At 37.7% G+C, this 26,595-nt stretch overlaps 1 protein-coding gene across 4 annotated transcripts in view; it reads right to left on the bottom strand.

The window, feature by feature from the left end:
- Positions 1–4,719: 4,719 nt before the first annotated feature.
- LOC112188271 (midasin) overlaps positions 4,720–26,595 on the bottom strand; it is a 33,756-nt gene continuing 11,880 nt past the window's right edge. The window contains exons 21-73 of one of the 4 annotated variants that reach the window (XM_040514569.1): positions 25,474–26,241; positions 25,134–25,266; positions 24,862–24,960; positions 24,650–24,750; positions 24,431–24,520; positions 24,279–24,344; positions 24,015–24,179; positions 23,723–23,930; positions 22,742–23,634; positions 21,101–22,603; positions 20,830–21,010; positions 20,696–20,749; positions 20,515–20,603; positions 20,149–20,397; positions 19,712–19,847; positions 19,553–19,638; positions 19,390–19,475; positions 18,822–18,966; positions 18,660–18,725; positions 18,175–18,367; positions 17,758–17,912; positions 17,453–17,566; positions 16,672–16,830; positions 16,382–16,564; positions 16,110–16,298; positions 15,846–15,947; positions 15,546–15,755; positions 15,321–15,443; positions 13,813–13,894; positions 13,601–13,731; positions 13,345–13,509; positions 13,059–13,131; positions 12,858–12,973; positions 12,378–12,457; positions 12,163–12,276; positions 12,010–12,078; positions 11,687–11,885; positions 10,938–11,101; positions 10,746–10,843; positions 10,445–10,656; positions 10,138–10,344; positions 9,846–10,055; positions 9,608–9,766; positions 9,312–9,521; positions 8,872–9,168; positions 8,642–8,788; positions 7,952–8,155; positions 6,135–7,868; positions 5,766–6,047; positions 5,499–5,678; positions 5,281–5,388; positions 5,041–5,166; positions 4,720–4,959 (exon numbers count right to left, since the gene is read on the bottom strand). In XM_040514569.1, coding sequence (XP_040370503.1) covers positions 4,927–4,959; positions 5,041–5,166; positions 5,281–5,388; positions 5,499–5,678; positions 5,766–6,047; positions 6,135–7,868; positions 7,952–8,155; positions 8,642–8,788; positions 8,872–9,168; positions 9,312–9,521; positions 9,608–9,766; positions 9,846–10,055; positions 10,138–10,344; positions 10,445–10,656; positions 10,746–10,843; positions 10,938–11,101; positions 11,687–11,885; positions 12,010–12,078; positions 12,163–12,276; positions 12,378–12,457; positions 12,858–12,973; positions 13,059–13,131; positions 13,345–13,509; positions 13,601–13,731; positions 13,813–13,894; positions 15,321–15,443; positions 15,546–15,755; positions 15,846–15,947; positions 16,110–16,298; positions 16,382–16,564; positions 16,672–16,830; positions 17,453–17,566; positions 17,758–17,912; positions 18,175–18,367; positions 18,660–18,725; positions 18,822–18,966; positions 19,390–19,475; positions 19,553–19,638; positions 19,712–19,847; positions 20,149–20,397; positions 20,515–20,603; positions 20,696–20,749; positions 20,830–21,010; positions 21,101–22,603; positions 22,742–23,634; positions 23,723–23,930; positions 24,015–24,179; positions 24,279–24,344; positions 24,431–24,520; positions 24,650–24,750; positions 24,862–24,960; positions 25,134–25,266; positions 25,474–26,241 — 11,946 coding nt within the window. In that variant the 3' untranslated portion in view covers positions 4,720–4,926. The remainder of the gene's footprint in view (positions 4,960–5,040; positions 5,167–5,280; positions 5,389–5,498; positions 5,679–5,765; positions 6,048–6,134; positions 7,869–7,951; positions 8,156–8,641; positions 8,789–8,871; positions 9,169–9,311; positions 9,522–9,607; positions 9,767–9,845; positions 10,056–10,137; positions 10,345–10,444; positions 10,657–10,745; positions 10,844–10,937; positions 11,102–11,686; positions 11,886–12,009; positions 12,079–12,162; positions 12,277–12,377; positions 12,458–12,857; positions 12,974–13,058; positions 13,132–13,344; positions 13,510–13,600; positions 13,732–13,812; positions 13,895–15,320; positions 15,444–15,545; positions 15,756–15,845; positions 15,948–16,109; positions 16,299–16,381; positions 16,565–16,671; positions 16,831–17,452; positions 17,567–17,757; positions 17,913–18,174; positions 18,368–18,659; positions 18,726–18,821; positions 18,967–19,389; positions 19,476–19,552; positions 19,639–19,711; positions 19,848–20,148; positions 20,398–20,514; positions 20,604–20,695; positions 20,750–20,829; positions 21,011–21,100; positions 22,604–22,741; positions 23,635–23,722; positions 23,931–24,014; positions 24,180–24,278; positions 24,345–24,430; positions 24,521–24,649; positions 24,751–24,861; positions 24,961–25,133; positions 25,267–25,473; positions 26,242–26,595) is intronic. The other 3 variants (XM_024327360.2, XM_040514570.1, XM_040514571.1) reach the window with 3 other exon arrangements.

Below are 26,595 nucleotides of genomic sequence, written 5' to 3'. Positions count from 1 at the left end.
TGTTCCACAGTTCCAGTTCGTAGTTCCACTCCCAATTCATAGAATCATAGTGCCATTCACAATTAAACAAACAAACAGAAAGAAGCCTCCTGAGTCCTGTTTGAAGTGCAAAGACACAAAGTTGATTAGCACAACATTTTAATTAAATCCAAACTTGATTAGTGAGCATCGTTATACAACTTGATTAAACAACCCAAACTTGATTACTCATTAGCACAACAATTACTGCATTATACTTTAATTAGACCCACTTGATAAGTATTGAAATCAAATAATCAATTAAACATTTAAACCCACAAGGCCACAACAATTGCACAGCAGAATTGCAGAAATAACTCAAAGAAGACCCAGCGGCCACTAATGTCTGATGGACCTTGATAAGTTTTGAAAACAATCAATTAATCAAACCCACTTACCCACATCAATTAAACAATAAATTGCAGAAGAAGAGAATGCCCAGACCAAGAGAAATAGAGAATTTGACCGGCTGACCGCAACCTTCATTAGTTCATTCTTCAATCCACGAAATCTTCAATCCAATACAACCTACGAACATGAATTTCACATCAATCCTTAACCCTATAAATTGCCCCAAATTGGATTGATTCAATTAAACAAAATCTTACATTGAATTCATTGCCCCAAATTGAAGAGGGAGAGTAAGAGAAGTAGATCCGCCCCTGAATGTTGATGTCTTGATCACTGAGAGAAGTGGAGAAGCCGAGAATGGCAGAGCTGCAGGAGTTTAGAGTAGGAGGAGGAGACTCCGGAGAGAGTGAGAGACGAACTGGAGAATCGAGAAGTCGAAGTCGAGTGATTGGAGTGAACTGGAGTCGGACTCGGGAGTGGGTTAAGGAATTAGGACGGCCTGGACGGGCTTGAGCTGGACAATACCCAACTAAAACAAACAAAAAAATAGTATACATCTAATTTTTTTTTAGGCCCAAAAATATCGGACGGGCTCAAGCCCGCCCCAGTTACTATCTGGATCCGCCCCTAATAGGGGGTGGTGGAAGCTTGGGTGCAGTTATGACCCACCTTCTTTTCTTCAAAGGATCCGAGTATTCGAAAGAAATAGGGCTTACTCTAATGGGGGTCATGATCATATGTTGCACTCTCCCATTGACGCTAATATATTTCCCGCAATGGGGTGGAATGTTGAGTGCTCCATCATCTATAAACACCGGTACTGAAGAGGAGTACTACATGTCCGAATGGACTTCAGTGGAGAAGGAGAAAGGTTTTCGTCGCGCAAGTGTGAAATTTGCTGAGAACAGCAGAAGCGAAAGGGGAAAATCGGACTCTTTAACCAGGACCTCTGATGATATTCCACCAACAGGCAACAGTACATGTTTATCTAGCTTGTACTACATCAACTGTTGAGCTTGGAGCTTCAAACCAAAAGCTAGCTCCAAATAATGGGACTGATGCTGGTAGCTTTAAAATTGATCGATACTATATAATAATTATACTAGCCTCTTAATACATGCTTACGCATGTGTCAATGATTTGTTTTTTCTCTGTATATACATAGTACTTTTGTGGCTAGAGAATTTTGTTTGATACTAAAAAAAAAATTGCTCTGTTTGATTCTCTAATAATACTTGGCTAACCAGCTATAGTTAGTTAATAATAAGAGAACATGTGTGTAATAACTAGCTAAAAGTGTTTGACAAGAATATGAACAAGATTCTACCACAATTACTATGAGTATTATCCTTGTTAACTGGACACGTATCCTCTTGTTATTGGCTACAGTTGGCTAACCATAACCGGTTATCCAAATATTATCCTTGATTCTCTTCAATAAAGTAAAAAATAAAAAACAACAAGTAAAAAGACAAAAAAAATTGTGATTATAGTAACTGTTCACATGTTTCGATATCTTTGTTTCAATTTTTCCTTCTTTTTTTTTTTTAACTATTTTAACCTTTATATATTAAATTACAGATTTTTGGCCTTTACTTCCGTAGCTGGAGGGAAGCTAATGATTCATGTGCTTACATTCCATGCAAGTTACCAAGTTAGAACACTAGCATATGGGATTAGTTTGTCTTCATTTAATTTGTTAAGAAATGCAGCATCATTTTTTTGGGAGGAGATCACTTGTCCCATTTTGTCACATCCATTAATCTCTCGACATTTGTCACATACATTAATCTCTCGACATTTTGTCACATCCATTAATCTCTCACTAAACCAGAGTTAACTTTGTTAGTTTAAAAATAAATAAATAAACTTCTCAATATTATACAGTTTCTCAGAACCCGGAAAAACTGTGAGATTGTGAAGATTTAATATCAGGGCCGACTCTGAATAGGTGCAATAAGGGTGTAGCACTGGCCCCCCCCCCCCTTTTTTTTTTTTTAAGCTTTATGGTTACATGAATAAATATAAGGGTCTCGATTGGTTCACGAAATAAAAATGTCAGGAAATGAAAGTTGATCATTTCTTGTGTTTGGCACACCCAAGGAAATGAACAAATTTCCTGCATGAAGGGAAAATAGGAGGAAAATGGATCCTCCTCGCACACCCTACTCCATGAGATTCATTTTCCCTGCATTAATTGCACATTAATTACCTACTCTAAAAATATAATATTATTTTAATGGTTGTTAACTTGTTATTACAAAATTATCCATGAAACTTTTTTTCTTTTTTTTTAATCAAAGAAAATTTTTTATATCTATAAATTCAATAGAGATTGGTTACAACCATATCGTAACACCTCCAAATAAATAGCATTTGTGGAGTGTTATCAAATAACTAGAAATTTGTGTTAACCTAAGGCCAGAGTGGCCATTACATACCCCCTTCGCTGCTATCTACAGACAAAACAAGAAGATGTGGTAGTACCCACGGTGGTACATAGAGATAGGTCCACCCATTTGACGTTTCATGCTCTGCCATTACAGAATAACTTGAACCCTCCTTCCGTACCCTCATTCAATAATATCACTTATGTCAAGGTAAACATACTTTGCTCGATCAAAGCCTCCGGGATCCCAAATACAAAACCCTAACAGATTGGAGCTCATCAGTTTGGCCCACAAGAGAGGCCGACTCCAGCTCAAAGCCCCTAGTTGAGCCCACTTCCAAACTTTCATCCATTTAGGTCTCAAACTTCCATTGGGCCCCCAATCAGAATTTACTTTGGGCACCCAGTATGTTGCAAGCATCCAAACTTGTTGGGACACCCTATCAAGACCCAGCCTACGATCTCCATCTTCACGGCCGCTCCTTGACCCATCGCCCCGCAGCATCATTGCCATGCAAACATTCGTTGTCGCAGCATAAGCAAACTTCGCCGCCGTGCATGCCGATCGATGTATGTCTCTCTACATCCTCAGTCTGCATCGTCGTGAGCAATCAGGCCTCATCGTCGTCGTCGACTTCTGATCACAGTTGAACTCCGACATTGCTCGTTCAATTTCAAAGACAGGCTGCAATGGCAGATTTGCAGCCTGTTGTTGTCAATCTGATCCAATCATCTCCTGCTTCCGTCCTTTATGCCAAGCACCGGCACTCTGCCATCCAAGTTTTGCGATGTCACTCATCGCCATCTCCAAATCTAGATCATATAGAATGCCTCTTCCAGACATGCCTGGGTCTACCTTGAATTGTTTATGTTTTGATAATAAGCATATTATTGAAAAACTGATGTTACCTACTTTCCTATTCATGCACAAACCAAACATTGGAAAAGAAAGTAAAATACATTTTCTGATTACTTTCCCTGCGTTTCCACATGGGTAGGGCTCTCAATTCTGATACAACTCGAAAACCACACGAAATAAAACAGGTTGAACCCACACTATTAAAAAACGGGTTGCCGCAGTTCAACCCGCTACAACCCATTTAATAAAGGGTCAGACATGGGTGGTCAACCCACCAACACGAATGAACTCGTATAACCTGTTTATTAAGTGAGTGGGGTTATATATTTTATATCTTGTGTAGGCAATTCTTTTTTTATTTTTTAAATATAATATTATTATATGTATATAACGGCCGAGTAAGTTTTTTCTCACTTTTAACTAAGGTTACCACTTCACCATTGACACTATAAATTCTCTAGTGAATTTAATCATGTAGTTAAATAGGTCACTTTGTCCAACATGGCACGACTTATTTATTAAATTGGTTAAGCGGGTTAGAAACGGATAACCCATTTAATAAATAGATTGAGTTTAAGTTTAAATTTTCAACACGATTATTAAATGAGTTAGGTTTGGATTGGTCTCTTGTGACACGAATAATACATTGACCCAACATAAATCCAACTAAACATGACCCATTAACATCCCTACTTGTACTTTGACCATTTGAATTTAATATTTCTTTGAGTTTTATTTCATTCGTAACCATATTTTGATGAAGTCTACACCACAAGCCCGACTCAAATACTCACCATGGATTGCTACAATGGTTTGAAATAGTATGTTCACATGACCAATAACTAATTAAGAAAATTATGCTCAATAATTAAGAAAATTATGCTCAATTATTGTTGAATGTAAAAAGAATTATTTTCAACGACTCTTAAATGTAAATTTAATAATTGAAATAATAATTTTAACATTCAACTATAATTGGGATTAATTTTCTTAATCAGTTGAACATTTTTACTAGTATATTATTGATATTTAGAATGCGAGTGTCATTCATTTAGGATTGTATAGGTTGAGATGGTGTGTGGTGGTAGAGGACGCAAAAAGAGACGAACGGAAAACTTGCTGATTCATTGATGATAAGTTGAGTCGATGATGTAATGGTTTCCCTATACAAGAATTTCTTTGGAGGGAATATCCCATATACTAGAAGTTTCATCATCTACTATACAAAATCTTCCTTTTTGTTCTTGATTCCAGCAACATACATCCCGCAAAGGGGTGCCACTTCATTGGCAATTGCATCACTTCGATTTCAGTCCCTTCTCTGCTGCATGAGCTCAAACCACTGCAAAGGACAGGTAAAGGATTTCAGAGAACAGCAACCAAGTATGTTAACGCAAAATATGCAACAGGTTTTTATGATTACCTGTCTCAGTAGATCAGCAAGGGTCCTAGGTAGTGCTTCAACATTCCTTAGTACAATGTAGTATGGGAAGGGAAAAGATTCCATGTACTTTGTAAATTTGACCTGCCCGCCCTCATAACATGTTTCCTAAAGGACATTGCAGAAAATAAAGTTCTGGAATTAGATCCACTTGACTAGAAAGAGAAACGTTTTAGAAAAATACACAGCTATAACAGTGAAAAGAAAAGTATAGATAATTACGAGCATGTTCGTCACGGAATCCTGTGGGTTCTGTGGGTTATCAACAAGCACAAATGCAACCATCCGGTTCTTAGCCAAGGCATCCCTAACACAACGTTTCAACCTCTCCTGCACAGATGAAAATTTTAACAGTGAAATAAAGAAACATTGAAGTTGAACAATATAGGCAGCAACAATAGCTTGTTGGTCAGTCAAAAGAGAAAGAAAATGAAAGTTACCTTCTCATGTAAATGACCATCTGCAATTATCAAAACAAGCTGTTGTAATGGATTCCGTCCAGACGGCAGTCTTGCTCTTGCAACTGCTGTGTCTAGCTTCTTGTTCACAAACGTCAATAGGTCAACAACTGGTTCATCAAGAATAGTATTTTCTTGCTTGAATGACAAACCAGAGATCATCTGTGCCATCACAAAAGTAAATTCAGCTTCAGCCCCAAAGGAATTATCAAATTCATTAGAAATAAAACTGATATCAAGGGTACTGACCTTAACTCCAGCGTCTCCAGTAAAGGGCTGATCAAAATCATGGAGCAACCTTATGTTGCCTTTCTTTCCAAAGCTTGCAACAGCAAGGCTGCCCATTTCCAGTTGTGACATTGCACGACACACTGTCACCAGAGCTTCAATAGCAACATCCCCACAGCAACTCTCAGACATACTGCGGGAATCATCAACAGCAATAACAACTTGATAATCACGTTTGTTAGGCCGGGTCCGTCTTAGCCATATTTTATCTTTCTGGTACTCACTTGCTATGTAGGGAATCACCTAATAAATAAATATAACAGCACAAGAAAAATAAACACACTATACAAAAATATGTAACAGTTACAAAAAAGGCCATCTTTCATTTACCTTCTTCATGTTAATACGTTTCCCAGTCTTATAATCTCCTTCAAGCTTGCTGGCCAGGGTAGGTTCCATGACTAAACGCAATTGTTCAGCCAACTCTTGGGACAACCTTGTCGTGACCCTCTCATATCTACTCCAGAGAGCAGTAGCATTCTTTGTAACTTCATCAGAAAACTCCCCAGGATCTTGTGCTTTCCCCATGTCATCGTCATCTACAGAAAGTTTACTGAGCTGATGTATGTCATCACTCAAATACGATTTCTTGATAGAAACCACATCCTCAACCATGCTTTCAGGTTCACCATCATCATGATTACGCTGAGATCCCTCATCAGGAAATTTCTCTAGACCAGAAAGATGCATCTGATCCTCTACCCTATTTTTAAGGATCGAGTCGCAACTCCTGTTAGGGAGGGTTTCATTTTGTAGCTTCTCAATTTCCATCTCAACGAAGTCATCTTCGTGCGTTGAAATACCATCTTCATTGGTCTTATTACCATTGGCATTTTTGTCAATCTGCTCTGATGTTGCAGGTCCCAAAGCCTGAGCTGTCCCCTTTTCATACTCAGAAACATATCCAAACTCCTCCACATTTTCACTCTCGATATCATCCTGTGCCCCTAGATCACCCTCCTGAAGATCTACAGACACTCTTACTCTTTCCTCCCACTCTTTCAGTGCATCCCCAATACTACGGTAAGGATTTGGTTGACTTCTACAAACAGATGGCATTTCCTGCTTAGGCAGTTGACCTTTTGGCAGCTCACCAACATTTCTGCCATTATTTGATGAGTCCAAAGTCGTCATATCCATCTCAGACGTATTATTGGAAGGTAAACCTCTGATTGGTGTGAGCTCATTATTGACTTCATTGTTAGTTGCCCAGTTTGACTCTGGTGCTATATCCTCTGCATCTGATGTCTTTGAGTCACCCTTTGGTTGTGTTGAAGATTCTGCATTAGGCACAGTACCATTGATGGAGTCAGATAATCCTGATTCGAACACATCTTTTCTCATTCCAGAATTCATCTCAGTATTTTCTTCCTTATCCCTACTAGAGTCATCCCTTTCTAAGGTTGCATCTATTTCTTTTACCACTGCCTCTGGTTCTTCCATGGTTTCATCAATTGGACGTTCATGGTCATCTTCATGTGTAATATTCTCATCATATTTATCATGCACTTCAGGATCATCCAAATCCATTTCTTCAGGATCATCCAAATCCATTTCTTCAGCAGGATTTTGATCCATGCCATCAGGATCATCAGGAGTTAATTCTGTAGGGTCCAAATCTGCTTGTTTATCCAGGTTCTTGTCATCTACATTCTCCACAGGGTCATCCTGGCTTCCAGTTTCACCCTTTGGTTCGTCAAGTTCATCAGAATCAAGCTCTCCCAGTTCCTTAGTGGCATCAGAATCTCCCTTCGCTCTAAGCTCCCTAGAGCTCGCATCTTTATCAACAACTGAACTCCCAGGATCATACTTGTCATCTGCATTATTAGGATTTTCATCTTCATCCTTATTCCCACCTTTCTCGTCAACTGATGCACCATCTTCTCCAGTCTTTCCAATTTCGGTGTCTAAATCCTCATCATCCTCATCATCATTTGGATTTGTATCGTCTTCGGAGTCCTCACTGACACTAAATTTCTCAGCTTCAAAATCTTCCTCCATCTCAATCCCTTTATCATCTTTACTTGGGGCTTGACCTGGGGCATCTTTTTCCTCGCTGGGCTGCTGAAAAATGAAAAAGAAAATTAGTAACTTCTCAAGGCAAACCACCTATATTGTTTGAAAATATCAAGTGCTCAAATCAATACCTTTTCTGATGCCACAATCAACTGGTCCTCATTCGTAATCTGATCGCTGACATCAGTCCGCCCAACACCCTCCCCCATACCTGTTCCATTTTGTTCTTGAGAAACATCACGAGTAGCATCATCCCCATTGTCCTCAGGAGATATCACAGGGCCATTTGAAGATAAAGCCAAAAGACTTGCGAGTATATGAGTCGTTAGAGACACCTGCACACAAGCGTTCATATTTAATATAAGAACCTGAAGAACCACATGATGACTCGGTGTATCATATATCTACTAACATAAATTTCAAACGACAGGACAACTACCATTCAATATAATATTAGTGTCTTGTGTCAAAAATTTAAACAAACATGACATACAACATAGAAAATGAGGCCATTATATGGATTATTAGTGGTCAAGCTTTTGTCTTGGGTTGAGCAACAGTCAGTACTTGTGGATCTCTAGATGTTCAAGTCAAGCTTTTGTATGTGGGGTGCTGGTTGGTGAAAGAGAGGCATGCTGTGATGGCAGAATGGGGAGGAAGGAGAAGAATAACATAACGCAATGCAGACAATGGTAAATGGTGCATAGTACAGGCTTGGTCAGTAGCATTATGGTAATGGGCAGGTGGTAACCAAAAGACAAACAATAAGAGACCGCATCTGAGATATACTCGAGATGAAGATGCAGATAAGACCAACTTACAGTTTTCTGCATGGCCAAAAGTTCTTTTAACAAAGCATGGCCAAAATCCAAGAAGATGTCCAAACACAGACGCAGCTGCTTAAAATCAGCTTCAACTCGGATGAGTGGACTGCTAGATCCACCACCCCTATGATTCACCATTTTTTCCTGAAGATAGCACATAAGATGATTATTGGGTATTCATCCAGAAGTAAAAAAAAAAAAAAAAACATAGACGTGATAGAACTCACAGCAGAAAATATTGTTCTTAGAAGCTTATCACATAATTGATCCAAGCTCAGATTTTCGACAAATATGTAAAATATTTTTTCCCAGGAGGTAATTTGCCCCAAAGACTTGTCCGGATGAACCTGGCCATTACTTGGTGAACCCAATTTCTGCATCGCTTCAACAATATGTTCAAATGTACTTCTAAGGGCTTGCTGATATGCAGCATCTGTTTTATGGTAATCGTCCATATCATGTTCACTGATTGAATCCTTTTTCTTGTCCTTCGCTGAACTAAATACAACTTCCAACAATTTTACCTGAAAAATAACAAACAAAACAATTTGAGTTCATTCATAACAAAGCCTAAAAGTTTGAACCCCGATATAACAAATCCATTTGTCGTACCAACAATATTAAAAAAAAAGATCATATTCAGAGGAAAGGACAAACTTAGAAATACCTTCTCAAATATTTCCAGAAGATGATGGAGCAAAATATCTTTAACAGAGCATTTCACATCTTGGGCTTGGAAAGCAAGAAGATGGGCCTCAAACTGCCTTATAACCTCAAAATTTTGAATCACTAATTTTTCCATCTGCTTTGAAGTAATAAAGGATTGAGAAGGCTGAATTGTTCTCTCTGGGCCAAGAAGGTAATTGTCCAAGGATTCCTGTTACAGTTGTGCAAGGAATTAGTGTGAAAGCTACAGCATTTAGAGTAGAAGTCTAGAACACACAAGGAACAGAAAACACAAACCTTAGACTTTTGGAGCTCTGGAATTAACTTCTCGACAGAAGCAAGAAACTCATTTGCTTCATTCTTCATAATATGACATTTGCTTAAATGGGTGTTCTCAAATATCCTTAGCAACAAAACCTCATCATGTGTCACAGCATACAGACTATCAAACAGTTGCTGCAACATAACATACATTATGAGTAAAGTAAAAACAAATCAAATAATTGGATAGCGAAATCCCAAGATGAGAAACTACCTTCTGCTGCCACATACAACTCAATGTGGCATGTTGATTTTGACCGATAGAGCACTTGCTACCATTTCCATCATCAAAATCAATGCATTTTTCAAAAGTAGAAATGCATTGCTTCAAACGCCTTAACTTCTCTGCAAACTTATTAGCAGCTTGGTGTTGATCTTGTTGTATTTTGATGAATTGTTGCAGATAAGGGTCTGGCACACCAACCTGCAGCGTGTCTAATATTAACACAAAAAGCCTCGGGAGAAGACAAAACATCAAGTCTAACTTTTGAAACCAGGTGTATTACCTGTTGGTGAGTGAAAAGAACAGATTCCACACTTGTGAAATAGTATGCATTGGCCATTCTCCATTCTGTAACCAAATTCTGACGGGAAGAACATTGAAGGTTGCCTGGAAGAGCTGCATCAGAAAGATGGGGCAGTCTACTCTCTGTTAGCAGCAAATGCTGAACATCGAATGATGGCTCAACGAACCACCAAGAATTAACTTCATCCTATCAAATGCAAATCAGCAACAGAAAAACCAATTAGCGTACAAATTGACATAAAGTGTCCTCAGACAAACCAATTAACACAACCATATAACATTCATACCTCAGTAAATACATCTCTAGATAAACCACTGCTTTTTAAAAGATTCAGAAGGTCAGAGAAACTCCGCCCCTTCTTTTGACTCTTGTTTGCATCCTTCCACAGCTCACAACAATCCATCGCCTTCCTAATTATTCTTTGAAGTGTGTCCCACACAGCACTCCATTGGTTGGGAACTCCTGTAACCTCTGAGCAGATTCCTGAGTTATTAAGATCTGAAATTTAAGTAAATTAAATATGCAAGAATGAAGAAAGAGAAACAATAAGAAAACAATCATAAAAAAAATGAATAGATTTGCAGCACCTTCAGATTCTGAATGTCCAAACTCAATTAATGCATCACACTGTAATTTGCGCAGGGCAGAATCCGCTTTCTTGGCCCAACCAGTATACCACATACACCTATTACAAAGTAATCATGTCAGAAGTTTAGATTTAGACTGCTTGCATTTTGAAATAAAGCATAAGCAATAATTAAATAAGTAACAAGAATTACCTGTCTTCATCATTGATAACTGTCCAATCGAAAGCAGCATCCATCAACTTAATTTTTTTGTTCACATTATCAATGACAAAATTCTGACCTTGATGAGAACAAGTTTCAGTTCCTTTAGCGGCATCTTGCTCAAGGAAGACAATCACAGGTTGTTCCAGCAGAACCTAGGCAACAAAACACATGATTAGTATTGCACCTTGTAATAATGTGTGAAAGCACTTGACTAAGTACATGACTGGGGAGTATTGGCCCCTTCATATGGTAGCACAGTGAATCACCCGCTATCACACAACAGACTATATCAGACTACCTGACAAACAGTTTGCTCCGTAATTGGATATTATAAACACTCCCAACATTAGACTTTCTGCATCATAACTATATTATTTCATTTCCCTTGAGGTCATATGCTTGTAAAAAATGTGATTAGCTGAATCTATTCAAACCCTAAATGTGCTTGTAACTATATTATTATCCCATGTAAGAAATACTAACCCTAATATGCACACAACTGAGTGTTCTTATATTGATATACAGAAACGACCTTTCAAATCCTTGGGCCCTTGCCAAACATGATGAAAAAATTATGCTGATTGCATAGGAGGAAATAATGAGGGATAAATCATCGAGTTACTAGTTCAGCATTGAGGAACACCACCAGCTGAACCACTAATTAAGTATTCTGCGCTGTATTTAAATTACTTCAAGCTGATATAAGAAATGAAATCAAATAGTTCATGTGTACTTACTGTGTACTCCTGTATAATCTTCCTGAGCTTCTGCCTTGTTGATTTGGACTTTTCAACAGACAGAAGATCTGCGCGTTTCTTCTCAATAATGTTCCTGAGCTCCTGAGAACTCTCATGATGCTCCCAGTGATATGGCTTGAGAAGATCTTTGAGTTTCTTCTCAATAACACTTCTACCAGATTCTATGTGCGCGAGAATTCTAAAATGAAAAGATAGATTATATATCAAATGCTCCTGTGAAGGAGGGGGGGGGGGGGGGGGGGGGGAGGATGTGTGTGTGCAGGAGAGAGAGTAATAATAGTGTCAACTTATAAGCAACTTACTTTGGTAAGAATTGCACATAATATCCAAATGCATTGTACAAAATCTCTTCATTTTCCTTCTCGTAATAACTGCACAAATTATTACCGGAAAGGCCATGAGTGCCTGTTTGTAATCAAACACCAAGGTATCTTTAAGAGTATTTATAATTCTACCTTGAGTAAACTTCCAGGCATACGCCAGTTTTTATATGGCCAAGGAACGCGAAAAGAAGTTGTAGTCTTTTTCTAAATTCGCCAATGCTGGATGTGCGAATGAAGTCCTCCACACTGTAAAGTTACAATTGTGTCATAAAACCTCAAAGATATTAAAAGAAAGTTTCTGCATAAAGCAGCTTCATTATTTAAGTAAATAGTTTCTCTCAACATACCTTTGGATAGTAGACAATTTGTAGGCAGCAGCATCAGGAGAAGTTCGCTTTCGTAGAACTGAGTAAAGAGGAAACCACAACTGCAAAATTTTGAAACAAATTATTAAATTAGGTAATCAAAATCATTACTTAAATCCAGGACAGCTTGCAGACCAAGGCAACACAGTTCACAATGCCATAGGGTAAGAGACTAATGTATATGCATATCAGTTGATTAATAATTTATGCTACAGCATTCCCTCAATTACAATTAAAGTCAGAACATTGATAAATAAAATAATATAAAATAAAATTGAAACATAAGTTATTACGACACAGAGACGACAACACATCGGTTTTGTGCAAAGTTAGTGTTACTTGCATCTAGTTTATTATTTCACCAGACCCCTGTTGACAATCCGAGTTCTTAGCCAAACTGTATTTCAACAGATTCAACCTTCACAAATATAAGTAGCCGGACTGACCCAGTCAAGGATTTACCTTTCCAGCATTAATCTCATATTGATCCTGCACTTCGTCAAGCAATGCCGGCCATGACTCCAATTCCAATTTTCTCCATGCATACAGAAGATCATAAATGGGCTTCTTCACTTGATCTATAAGCAGTCACAAGAAAAACATAGTACACAACAAAGCAATTCCAGGAAAGAAAGAAAATGCTTATTGAGCGAGAACTGGTACCAGCAAAAGAGAATTTTGAGCCATCTTCTAATGAATCGAGGCATCTAACTAGAAACTGCAATCCTGAGAGAGTCTGGAAAAATAAAATAAATTTAAATAGCTGATACTTTCTAGTTTCCAAATAAGATAATTAGCAACAAAAACAAGCACGCAGACTTGTAGTTGAGGCACACATACAAACACGCAGCAATCCCCAAAAAGACAATAAGTATATCCTTACAATAAGAGCATTGAGCCAGTTCTTATTACACAACTAAAAAAACAGTACCAATAGGAGAATCAATACCTTAGCCAAGGAGGTGCGCAATGGAATATTCAAAAGCATTTCAATTATATCCAATATTTTCTGAAGCTGTGGATGATCTTCATATTCATTTAAAAGGGAATAAATTCGCTGCTGAAGAGGGATAAGCGCTTCCACCATTTCATACATCTTTGTGGTATTTGGATCCTACAATAGGGATGCAATCACACAACAAAATAATCAATATTTGATAGGACTGTAGTAAATTTTCCATATTACTACTTCAATGTATCCGGACCTTGTAAAAATTGTATCTGAAGGATGATTGGTGCGATGAATTGAACACCTGCTCATGCTCCAAACAAATACGAAACAAATTTTCTGGCACCAGTTTGGCTTCCAAACTGGCAAGAAACGAACACCCTAAACCTGGAAATAGAAGAGAGTAAACACATACAAACAAGGAGTATAATCAAATCCAACCAAAAAAGGGAATCTCCGACAGCATACCTTTAAGCATCTCAACTCCTAGTGTATGTGAAGCAGTGAATGAAAGCACTCTTTCCGAATCATGGATGAGATGATGACCCGGCTGAATTGAGAAAATGAAAACATTACAATTCCAATTGCATTTAGAGTTTTAGTAGTAAAAAACAAGGGGACCCAAGACACTATACATTTTCATAGGAATCATATCATTATTAAGTTCACAGAACAGTTGACAAGATATGCATTAATGCACTAAAACCAACAAAAAGCTTCATTCCAAAAATGAAATTTATTGCTAAACAGGATCTGGAAATGATAACGATGCCCAGAACCACATTGATCCACACTAAACCCCTTATTTGTTCTAGTCATAATTCAATTCTTAAATACCCCTCACGATTTGGGCTAAGCTAAATACTCCTGGGTGACCTATAGTGATACCGTGAGGGAAGGGTGAAAAGAACCCACATCAGGGAGTGAAATAGAACATGAAACTGTAAGCTCCCAAGCAGTGGGAGAAGCGTTCGCCTCTAACTGCGTGCCTGTTGAAGAATGAGACGGGACTTATAGGCAGTGGCTTGGTTAAAGGAACCCACTGGAGCCGCAGCGAAAGCGAGTCTTCATAGGGCAATTGTCACTGCTTATGGACCCGAACCTGGATGATCTATCCATAACCGGGATGAAGCACAAGTGAAACTAAGTGGAGGTCTGAACCGACTGATGTTGAAGAATCAGTGGATAGTTGTGGTTAGAGGTGAAATGCCACTCGAACCCAGAGCTAGCTGGTTCTCCTAGAAATGCGTCAAGTGCCCCCAACAGCTTACTAAGCGACATGTTTTGATCTAATAAAGAGCTTAAGAATGCTATATATGTAAGAACAAAGTCTTTTCTTCCTTTTCGTCCACTAATTCAACAAAAAGGCATGAAAAACACCTCCATGCAATAAAACCAGAGTCCCAACACAGCTTAGCCTCCCAAAAAAGGCTTGTCCAAAGAACTAATGCAATCAGACAAGGTGAAAGCATCTGATTTATACACTGCCAGTCCCTCCATATATACCAAGACCACCACCATGGGATCTGAACGATGTTTTTCCCAGATCCAAAACTTACAATTAATATAAAATCAAAAATCATTTCACCAATTGATTATAATGATGATTATTTTCGGTGTTTATCTCAAACTATTCTATTTATTTGGTCATGATCAAACCTATTTATTTGGAATGTTAAAAATATCATTATGGCTTTTGGTCGCAGCTCTTAAAGATGACCATCTCAGCTATTTGGCTGGAGTGCAAGGCAATCAGGCTGTTTGTGTATTTGGATTATTCAATGACTATGTCTAACAAAAATGTAATATTGCTTTTGTGGTGCCACATATACAATTATATAACTGAATGGTGCAAATAGAAGGGGAAAAGGAAGCCAGTTTTATAAATCAACAAACACAGCATAAAACCTCCAAATAGGAGAACTTTTCAGCAGTAAATGAAAGTAAATTTCAATTGACTTTCTCAAAATTCTTACCGCTATGACAAGATTACTTGTCCCAAATAACTGATTGTGAATATCAACAACGTCTTTCACACTAGCATCCTCCATATGATTCAATTCTTCCTCTGAGTTTTCTTGTTCCTTCAAAGCTTCCTCCTGAGTTTTTATGAGACAAAGGAAAGAAAGAAAGAGGAAAGGTAAGAAAAATGTACCATGCAGGCAGAACACCTTGAAAAAATATACAAATAAATTTTGTACCTCTTCAGCAAGAAAATCCTTCCACTCTGAAAAGCTTTCATTAGCAAACGACTTCTCGAGAGACGAAATATCAAGTTCAATTATACTCTCAAGTTTAAATGCACGAGCCCTAAACTTGTATTGCTGCGAAGAATAGTCTTGTTTGGCTTTCATGTGAATCTTTGTACTCATCCAATTCTTTGCAGATTCACTAAATATCTTATCCAAGAGCTGATTCAAAAAACACATCACATCCTTAGATGCCAGCTACTCCAAAAGTGATACAAAAATAACATAAACAAAGAAAAATTAAAAGCAGACCTTAAAAGATTCACAATCCATCAGTCTTGCATTGGTAACAAAATGGGCAACACGCACAAGAATGTTTTGATATAGAGCAGCTTTGAGTTGTGTAACAGAGACCTGGTACAAATAGGAACGTGTTTTAATCACTACTAACTTTCATAGTTGGTCGGTAGTCATAATACAGAACAAGAAAATAAATTCAGCAGGAAACAGCCAAACTTAAGAGGGACAACCACTATGAGGCTCTGAAAAAAAAAATGTATAACATTAAATACATACTCGATTATTAAACCCAATATCGCTTGAAAAGGTAAGCAATTTCTCCAGAAGACCTATATCCTCAGCATCGAATACTGTAGGAATTTCCAACTTAAAAGAGGGAAATTCACTGGAACCGGTGTTTAAGTTGACAGAAATGGTCTTGGAAGAAGCTAACATTGGGAACCTCATAAATGAATAAATAGATCCCTGCAAGAATTTCCAGTCAGATAATTGAAGCCAGAAGACCAGTAAGTTGAAGCCATAAGATGTTTAAAGAGTCAAAGAAGTACCAAAATCATATCTGTATTGCCCAGCTGAACTCTATTCAGGATTCTTTTTTGCATTACACTTGAAAGAATCAGTGACAAGCCCAATTTTATTTCATATAATGCAACCAGAATGGGTTGAACAAAGTCACTGTACTCGATGTACTTCTCTGATAACAGTTGTTCAATAAAACCAGTTGCCATTTTCTGAGAACAACATAATGTGAACAAAAATTAGTGGTTTAAGAACAGAGCAACAACTTTGAAGAAATTCAAAAAAGAATGACTATCAACAAATACATTCAAAATTATACCTGCCAGTTGGAGCCTTGATCAAGAAGCTGTTGTGAATTCATGGTGGACTTATCATTTGTAACATGTTGAAAAAACACATCAGAGGTGACACGTTCAAGAAATTTATCGCATTCATGTTTTAACCTCTTAAATTTCCGAAAGTCGGAGCGGAAGATGATCTAAAGCATAAAAAAATTACCATTAGTTAAAAGTAAAAAGACAACTAAGAGAAGAACCTGCAGCACACTATTACTGAAGAGTATAACATATTAGACTGGCATTCCCTGCACTTTTCAAAATCATCAAGTAACTTTGTTGACAACCAATCAGCATTCAGACCAAAAACCAATCAATATCCAAAATCATTGATGCTAGTCAACAACCAATCAACATTCAAGACCAAAAACCAAACAGAGTCCTGACCAAACAAGCTTACAACCACCGATGTCATGCTCCCATGGCCAGCAAATCACATGAAGTATTCCCGTTAAAATCTGTAGTGACCGAAAACCATAAAGCTGACCAACTTTTAACTCAATCTTCCAATCCCCTTTGTAAATTCTACCATGCCACAACACCCCAATAACCCAAAAACCGCTACTAACAAACAACTCCGCAAAGTTTTTCCCTGCTCTCATCAAAATCATCAAGTAACTTTGTTTTTTAGTTTCTTAAGTGAAGAAGTTTCATTGACATAAAGATTTTAGACTGTAATTCCCCTGAAGATACCATAGCTCATCTAACACGTAGAAATTAGACCACTGATCTGGTAGTTGAATACAAGAAAAAAAAAATTAAGACCTTTCCCTGCAGCTTTTTGTGCTCCACTTCTAGCTTTTTCAATGTCTGTACCCTTTTTTCATCAGAATCTCTGTTACCAATATGCCCAGCTAAACAATCACATTTTTGTCGCACCTACAAAATCAAATTATAAACCTTTACTTTCTTCTGACTAGAAAAAATAGTATAACCCAAGTATAATTAACACATGCACAGAGTGAAAGTTAATATTTTGAAAACCAATTGTAGAAAACTTGGGTTATGAATAATAAAAGAATGTTTGAAGACTGAAAATGGATTGGCAGAATATTGTCATGGAGGACAACCTGAATTTCAAGTTTCAGCACAGAAATCTTTTCTGCTATCTGTGAATGCTTGTAATAGTATTTCATGGCAGGATCCATATCATCACAGCTAAGCAGTAGTCTAAAACGTAATATCCCAAGCCGCAACCAAGCACAACCATGATTAAAGTGAAAATCTGGAGTCAGACAGCAAATAATGAAGTCAACAATAAGATAAAAAGGAGAAAACTGAAGAAAATATGCAATCTCATAAAGAACAAAAGTAAGCACTCCCAAGATCAGTATAATATGACGGCTACATTCGATTAGATCCCCCCTCAAAACAAATATAACATTTGTGAACCAAAAACAACAATCAGATAGATAGCAACAATATGCAAACATTGCTTGCTACAGATTCCAAATTTACGTGAACAAAATAAGTAAAAGAAAGATGACCTTTAGATAAGCAATGCGGCAGATACAGGTTATAAAGCAGTGGCTTGATAAACTTATCCACAGACTCTTTCAGCCCGTGATGACTTGATTCTGAAATAAGAGATCCCACATGCTCGATAAATTTTTCCATCGACTCTTTCATCCCATTGTGTCTTGACTTTGAAAGAAGAGAGTCCACAAGAATGTTTCCTTTCTGTTACCATAAGAATATGTAGTGTGCAGTCAATATCTTTCAGTTTTAGAAATCAACTTGGTTTCCTATCGTAGAATATCAGTATGATTGGAGTACAATTTCTTCTACATATAAGAACCGTGGTATACCAGTTATGCAGTTTCAAACATTAAAGTGCATAATGGCAGAATGGTATAACCATATGACCAATTGTAGCATCGAGAGATTACATGGTACTAATGAAATTTTGGAACATCAATTTACAAGCATCTCGGGATACATAGACCAACTACTCTCCACTTAAACAACATACCTCAAATACAGACTTTATTTCAGCAAAGTGATCAGCATCAAAAGATTTCTCATGTGCATATACAATCTGCAAGGAAGCAGAAGATTTAGATGGAGACGATTTCATTTGATAATGCAGTTAAACAATAAAAAGCTACAGAGGAAGTCACAAAAATTAGTCTACCTGCTGGAACAAAGAGTGAGCAGCAGACAGTAAGAAACCAGGTAAATTTGCTCCAGGGTGTGAGCTATTCCAAAGATTAGATGATGCGACTCTAAGCTTTAGAGAACCCGTGAAATAATCCTTAATAGCAGAGATGCTGCTTTGCCTATTTTGCACACCAAACAGAGTTATGAAACTAATCTATTTAAAATACACCAAAAAACTGCATGACATATATAATAGCATGCATATGTCTTCAATTGTGCATATATGGAAGAGAAAGCAGCTCCTCGGCAAGAAACTGGCAACCACTAAATAACCGGGAACTTCTTTGGGACAAACAACCTAGCTGTTGAATTACTTTTGAAATTATATTTATCAAACATGAGAGGAACAACATACATGCATTGTTTATCCCAATGTGATTATAAATTCATCCTAATAGTCCTTTTTACAGATAGAAAGGATCATCAGTAAGAAAATCTACAATACCAGTTGCACAACAAGCAAACCTGCATGCATTATTTAACTTCCATTTCTAATCATATGGGAGAAACAGTAATCCTGGAAAGAGAAATAAACATCTTACACTATCTGGAAGACTGTTGCTGTTACCACAGGCTGAAGGAGCACATCAGGTACTGGAATATTATAATCATCAGTCCCTGAGAAGCTCTGTATACAATAGGAAGTCCATCAATGAAACATACCAATACTATAACTATACATACAGAATAAGTTAATATATGTACCTTAACTGAAAGAGGGCAATAGATCCACAAAGATTGATGCCACCTGAACCACAGTTCGAGCACAAAACTGGCCATTTTTACATTTGCTGCAACACAAGGAAATACATAAGGGTACAGATTCCAGCAAAAGTGAAATAATACAAGAGGAAGTTCATTTACCTGCATCCACTGAACTCCACACATCCAGTATCCACAAAATCTTTTGATGTGGCAAAAACACCTGAGGTGGTCTTGATGAGAAGTCCAATGAGAAATCCAACGCATACTTCAGATGGCCAGATAGTTTGGCAAAATCCTGTGATTTACAGATAAATAAACATTTGATATAGAAATGAAATGAGAGCATTCTATTCTAAGGTAGCAACCTCTCTTTGGGTTCGAAAAGCAGTCAATCTAAAAGAAAACTTAAAGAACCACAAAGAGAACTTGAAAAGCAAAACCCAGAAAGAATCAGATATCCCTAAATTAAAAGACTGCACATACAATTAAGAGATATTATCTGTAAGGGGTTAAGGAAACCCAATTGATCAATTAAAAATCAGAACTTATAAAACCCGAAACATATGTAGCTTATACTTATATATAGATGATCTTACTTGCTGCATTCTTTTGGGATCAGTTAAAAGAACATGTGATAACTCCAGAAGTAGCTTCATATCCAGGGCAAAACTGGTACTGTCAACTAGGGGAGAAGTGTCCCGCCAAGTATCATACCCAGATGTGTGGCCTAATGCCTCAGTTGAATAAGAACAACAACTAGATAAATTTGATCCAGAGAAAAGCTTGTTAGATGATGAAATCTCCTTCAATTTGATTCTTTGCTTTTCAAACATTTGTAGGAGCTTCTGCAGAGGGGAAAAATATACATATATACATATGTTTCCATTAGCACAGTATTGACAGATTAATGTGCTCATTGTTTCTCTTGATTACACAAAATTATACATATGAGGAGCCACAACCTGATAAATGGCGTCCAACTGCGTAAAAAGGTGCTCTTCATCCTCGACAGAATCAGATTTTCCAGTGATGCACGAAGTGATAGAAACACCTACATGAATAACAAGTGTCAAAAGGAAATTGAGATGGTACATCAATGAATAAATGTGGTTCCGAGAAATTGCAAGTAGGATAAGATTCTACCTTCCAGAATACGGAAGCGCATATCCGACGAAACAAAGCCAATAGGATCATTAACTGTAACAATAAACACTGATGACCATTTTATTTCAAAATAAAAAGTTGCAATAACCAAAGAAACAGGAAATTAACATTACCATGCGCCAATAATTTTGGGGACATTGGCCAAACTGACTCGCAAAGTTCTGAAATCAGGAGTTGTTTTTCAAATATTTTAGAAGAGCATGGCAATATAGGGTGACCACCATGAACCCACAACAAAGACTTCTCTGAGTGAAATCGCCACGAAGAGATCTTTTCCAGATTCTTGCTCTCCTTCTATATCAGACAACCAAAAAAATTAAAAAATAAATCAAGCTGAAGGTATATTACAGAAAAACTAAAACAGCATATCAATATTCAACCTACCAGTAGGTCATCTACTGCTTGTGGACAGAAAACCTTCAATTTTGAAGCACCCTTTAGTAATATATGCCAGGAAATTAGTGAGAGTTCAAATTCAGATGACTCAAGAGCATCCCAAAATAACACGTGATCTTCAAGAAGGTCAGTGTACATCTCAATAAGTGCATCGAAAGAAGGAGACTCAATGAGAGATAAATCAAGGAACTTATTGATAAATTGCTCCTCCAACTTCCGCAAAGATTTTAACACTGGTTTAAAACAGCTAGCTTTTTCACACATGTAGCTGTCCTCAGAATTCCACTGTTGATAACTAAGCCTCAGCGGCATTATACAGCACATGGCGTTGTGGAGAAACTTGATGGAGTCATTTGATTCGGGCACATCAAATAATTCAAAAGATAGCATTGGCACTAGCCTCTTTTCAAACTCTACTTGGAAAAGAGATGTCAGCAGATGGTAATGACAGGAGACATATTTCCAAATCTTATGCTCCATGGTGAGTGTAATTGACTTCACCAAAGAATCAAAGAAGTCACAGAAGGGCTGTAATTGAGAACGAAACCAGCTAAAAGACAGAAGATAGAGCTTCAGATCACTTTCAGTAGCTTGTTCAAAAGCCCAGTTGGCAGCAAACAATAGCTTTTTCTCAACCCTGGCCAATGCCTTGTGAATTTCAGCATTCTCCCTGGGGGTTAATGTATTAAGATGGGGAGCCTTATGAATCTTCATACCCATCAAGTAAGACACTGCAAATCCACAGGCAATTGAATCCTGGTAAATGGAGCACCTATTCCTGGCTAGATGTAATTTATATGATGCATACTTGGCCCCCAGGTACTCTAGGTACATGCAGTTAGTCATCACAGAAGACTCTTTTGAGTGCCACACAAGATCCCTGGGCTTCATAGACATGGGAAATCCTCCAGGCAAACACCAATATGGAGACAGTGATGAGCCAGATACACATAAGTCGGTCATGGATAAATATGTATATTTCACATGACTAATAACATTTTCACCAATGGCCTCACCAAATGAACTAAGATATATGTGTTCCCAACTTGTTTGTAGGCTCCACAAAGGTTGGCTGCCAGTTTTGAGAAGCTGTTGAAACAACTGAACCCAGCGTGAAAGCTCAAGATATGTGATACAAACATTAAAACGTAATCCTTCCTCTTTAGCATATATATGTGATTTGGCCATTGAATAGACCAATTTAGTAAAGGGTATACCAGATAGAACAAGGAATCTTTTCACATCGTTTAGTTCAATTCTTCCACGACTTCTCATGTTCTCATTCATTAGCCAATATGGTGGCATCACAAATATTTCAACTCCTCTGTTCCTCATTGCTCGGGAGACTTCACCAAACCTTGGGTTAACTGTCAGGAACACACGAAAATTAGAATGCGGCTGCAGAACAACTGGCCTTCCATCAATGACCCCACACTCATTAAGTGTAATGGATCCGGAGGGTTCCACCAAAGAGTTGATCCTGTCAAGTACCTAAATTTAAAAAATAAAAAGAAATCAAATGAGAAGATAAGTGAACATTGACGAATTGGAAAATTTGGTATTACATAGGACAACCCCATAGTAACAAGAGAAGAAAGATAAGTCAACAACATAGCAGAACTTGCGTACCGAGGGATTACAACAATTTGCATTCTCTAGGACAATCCACTCCCCTCGTTCTACAGCCTTTATTAGTACTCCTGTCACCCATTCAAACTTCCCTGGCCGTCTCTCATATCCTTCTTGCAACTTGAAAATTGTCTTCATGACTTTATCGAGTTCTTTGCTTGACCAACTTATAGATAAATTGTTGTCCTCCAGTACCAGCTTTAAATGTTTGATAATCTTAACCAACAGAGTGAGAATGCTTGAAAATCTCTCTCTATCTTCCACGTTAGTAGAAGTGAAACAAGAAACAGAGTCCTGGTCCATGCTCGATAATAAAGCAAACCATCTGGATGTAGAATTATCTTTTATGATAGATAAAAAAGCTTCGTTTGACGACTCCAATTGCAAACTGCAAAACTCGTTTACCCAGAACTTGACCCGAGTAATAACCGAACGTAAGTTACGGAAGGCATTGTATTGCTCAAAGCATCCAAGCAATTCAGATATGTCAGTCCCCGATGACAGATGTAATTCATTTAGCACATTTCCAGTGAGCTGAGCCAGTAACCTGATCAATGAGGTCTTACCAGAGGAAGCTGGACCTACCAGGATACACATCCATTCATGCTCTACACAACATGCAGCAGCTTCCAAGCTCTGACGAATTCCAGGCAAAATCTGAAGCGAATTACTAGGGAGTGCAGATGACTGGGCACAACTCCTCCTTACAGCAGTATTTCCAACATATAAGTATTGAGAATTGAGCTGAACCCGTGGATGAGGATTTATATATGGCTTCATCTCAAAAATCTGCTCATACAACTGTAGGACTTTTCTCCGGTCTGACTCTGTACGCATCCTTTGAACATAGACAACATCCAGAAAGCAATAATCTTTGGACTTTGATGGTGAATCTGAGATTGAATACAACATCTTAGAAACCAGCAACATTACATAAAATACTGAAGAAATAAATGAAAAGGAAAAACAAGTGGTTCAAACCCTTTATTATTTGACAGGATCGAATCACATCTCGTAGATTAAACTCCCAGGGAGAACCATCCAGAGCAAACTTGCGATGCAACATGGTGTCTTCATACATCCGTTTATTAAATAAAATCAGTTTTGAAAGCAGAGATGTACAGATTGAAGGATAAAGTGAACTACAGATAAAAAGATAGTCGTCATCAACCAACTCCTCCACATAAACCTGAAACAAATTAAAGGACATGGATTAAAAAATTGAAATATGTAAGCATCAGATTCACACACAGGTAAATTCAAGGACAAATACCTTTGTGAAACGGTTGAGGAAGGACTTTGGAAGGCCTTTTCTGCCGCCACCTTGATGAGAAGGATTTTGACAAGCAAATATTCTAAATGATGATGGACACTTAAAAGTACAGCCCAACTCTGGTATGAAGACCTCAGCTCGATGATCCAGAATAGCATTCAAACCCTGATAAAAATCAATTCCTTATTAACCATCATGACCATCAAATAACAAAAATTAAAAACAAGAAAAATAATTCCGAGGAAAAAAGGATGAGGGATATGCCTCCAATACAGACTGCGGTGCAAGATTGAGTTCATCAAGCAAAACCCAAGAACCCTCTTTCAAAGCCTGCAAGAGTTGCACATAAGAAAGAATAATGAGAATCGTGAAAACTCGAGTCACGGAGTAATACATTCAAGTTCAGGTGCTTTAACCTGCAGTAAGATTCCATCTGACCAGGCAAACTTCATTCCTTCGTCACTTTCAACTGGTAAATCTGATCCCAACAAGTCCATCATATCAGTCTGCACCAGAAGCAGGAGAACCGTCATGGTTGCATGGAAAAGGCAAGAAGAGAGAGCAATGGAGATGTTTGCGATGAATATAGCAGTGCAACAAGTAAAAAAAATTTGGAAAAAAAAAATATTAGATACCTGCTCAGACAAATTTATCCTTACAACTTTGTGACCAGAAAATTTTCCCAAGGCAACTATCAAACTAGTTTTCCCAACACCTGGACTACCTTCTAATAGAACTGGAATGCATAAAACAATTGAGAATGTTAAAGAGGACAAAATGAAACAAAGAAGAGAACAACTCAAGACAAAGAGGACACTCAGAAGAGGCACACATAATGCAAAATTACCAGATTTAGGAAGCTGCATAGCTCGTAGAACACGCAATGCATTTCTCCTGGTGGTTGGTGCCAAAATCTCAAAACCTTCAGCATCACAATTCTCAGCACCTATACACCGCAATGCAAAAGGAACTGTATAAGACTGAAGATCTAGAACATCAAAAAGAAACTCACTGGAAATCAAAAAATGAGGGGGGGTGAGCACATCTATCCTGTCTCCATTGTTCCCAAATAAAAATCATTTCCTTTGAGAAAGTCCAAACCATGCAAGAAATAGTTACCTTTTTCTATGTAGAATGGATAGACACCAAAAATGTTGTCGCACTGCATGCTATCAATGCACAAATCGCTTCTAGCTGTTTCAAGATCACCCCAACCAAAATTTTGCATCGGGTAAACATGTTTATCAGTGCCCTGTTTTACCATCAGTGAACAGAAGCAAGGTTACTTTAAATTGATGGTGAAAACACTACAATTTTACACTCAAAACTAATAGTTTTACGGGTAAAAAATAGAATAGGAAAAAAAACAATTTCTTTAATCAATTAATACTGAATTATATAATAAAATAAGACAGATTCAGCAGGGAGAGAAGCGTTACAAAAGGAAAACCACACAGACCTTTAACTGCACTAAAAGATATGATAGGCATTGCTGTCTTAGCTCCTCAGCGTTGCTTTTAGAAATCCCACTCCCTAAACTGAGACCATCAAGCAAAACAAGGAATGCACCATGAAGAAATGCATACTGAGGCCCTAATGTAATTTCAGTTACATTGATAAAGTCAACCCAAGACAGCAGATCTCTCACGGTAAGCATCCTCCCCAGTTTTAGGTCGTTGAACCACTTCCAAAAACTCAACATAGGATCCAGGATGCACGCGAGCTTCGGAGAGGACAACCTCTTCAATGCAATACTTCTGAGCTCAGCTATATTATCTACAGGAGGTACCCAAATCTCTGTAAACCGGTTACGAAGAGCTGGAGACAGTTCCTTCTTGCCAAAATCACCAGCAGGATTCATTGTAGCAAGCAAAAAGAACCTTTCATGAGCAACAATTTCCTCCAGATCAGGACCTCCTCTCTCGGCCAAAGACAGAGTTCTTTCTGGCTCCAATACACTGTTCAACCTTTCAAGTACACTATCATCAGCAAGGGAAATCTCATCCACGAGAAAGAGATCACCCTTCCTCATTGCCTGAACAAGGGGCCCATCCTGCCACATAAAAAGTTTTTTCCACTCTTGGTGCATCTTCGAGAGCTTCACCATCATCTCTTGTAAAGTCCTTCTATCTTCACTTGTGACATCAGAACTGCCTTCGTAATATCTGAACATCTTGTCTAGATACGACAACACTGAAGAGGCTTGACCTATGTCTGAAGAAAGAATCTGCAGAAAAGAGAGATGCATGAGAAAACAACAAACATACTAAACAGCAAGAAATTGCAAATAACTCCTCATAAGCAAACTCATTTTTTGGCTGGACACCAGATCTGGAAGTGCTGTCAATTTTCACAAAAAAATAAAAATAAAAATAAATAAAATATAATATAAAAAGAAGAAGATGCATTTTTTCTGCAGGAAATAAATTATTAAACTTATATAAACAGATGAGAAAGAATTAATTACAAAAGAAATCCCATTTGTTCAATCTCCTTTCAAAGGATAGTCAAAAGCATCTAAACTACTAGACCAATAGTCCACATTCAATTAGTGTACTCTCAAGTCTCAACTAATACCACC

This window comes from Rosa chinensis, chromosome 2, assembly GCF_002994745.2.
Source record: "Rosa chinensis cultivar Old Blush chromosome 2, RchiOBHm-V2, whole genome shotgun sequence".
Taxonomy (NCBI): domain Eukaryota; kingdom Viridiplantae; phylum Streptophyta; class Magnoliopsida; order Rosales; family Rosaceae; genus Rosa; species Rosa chinensis.
This window is presented reverse-complemented; position numbering and strand designations above follow the sequence as displayed.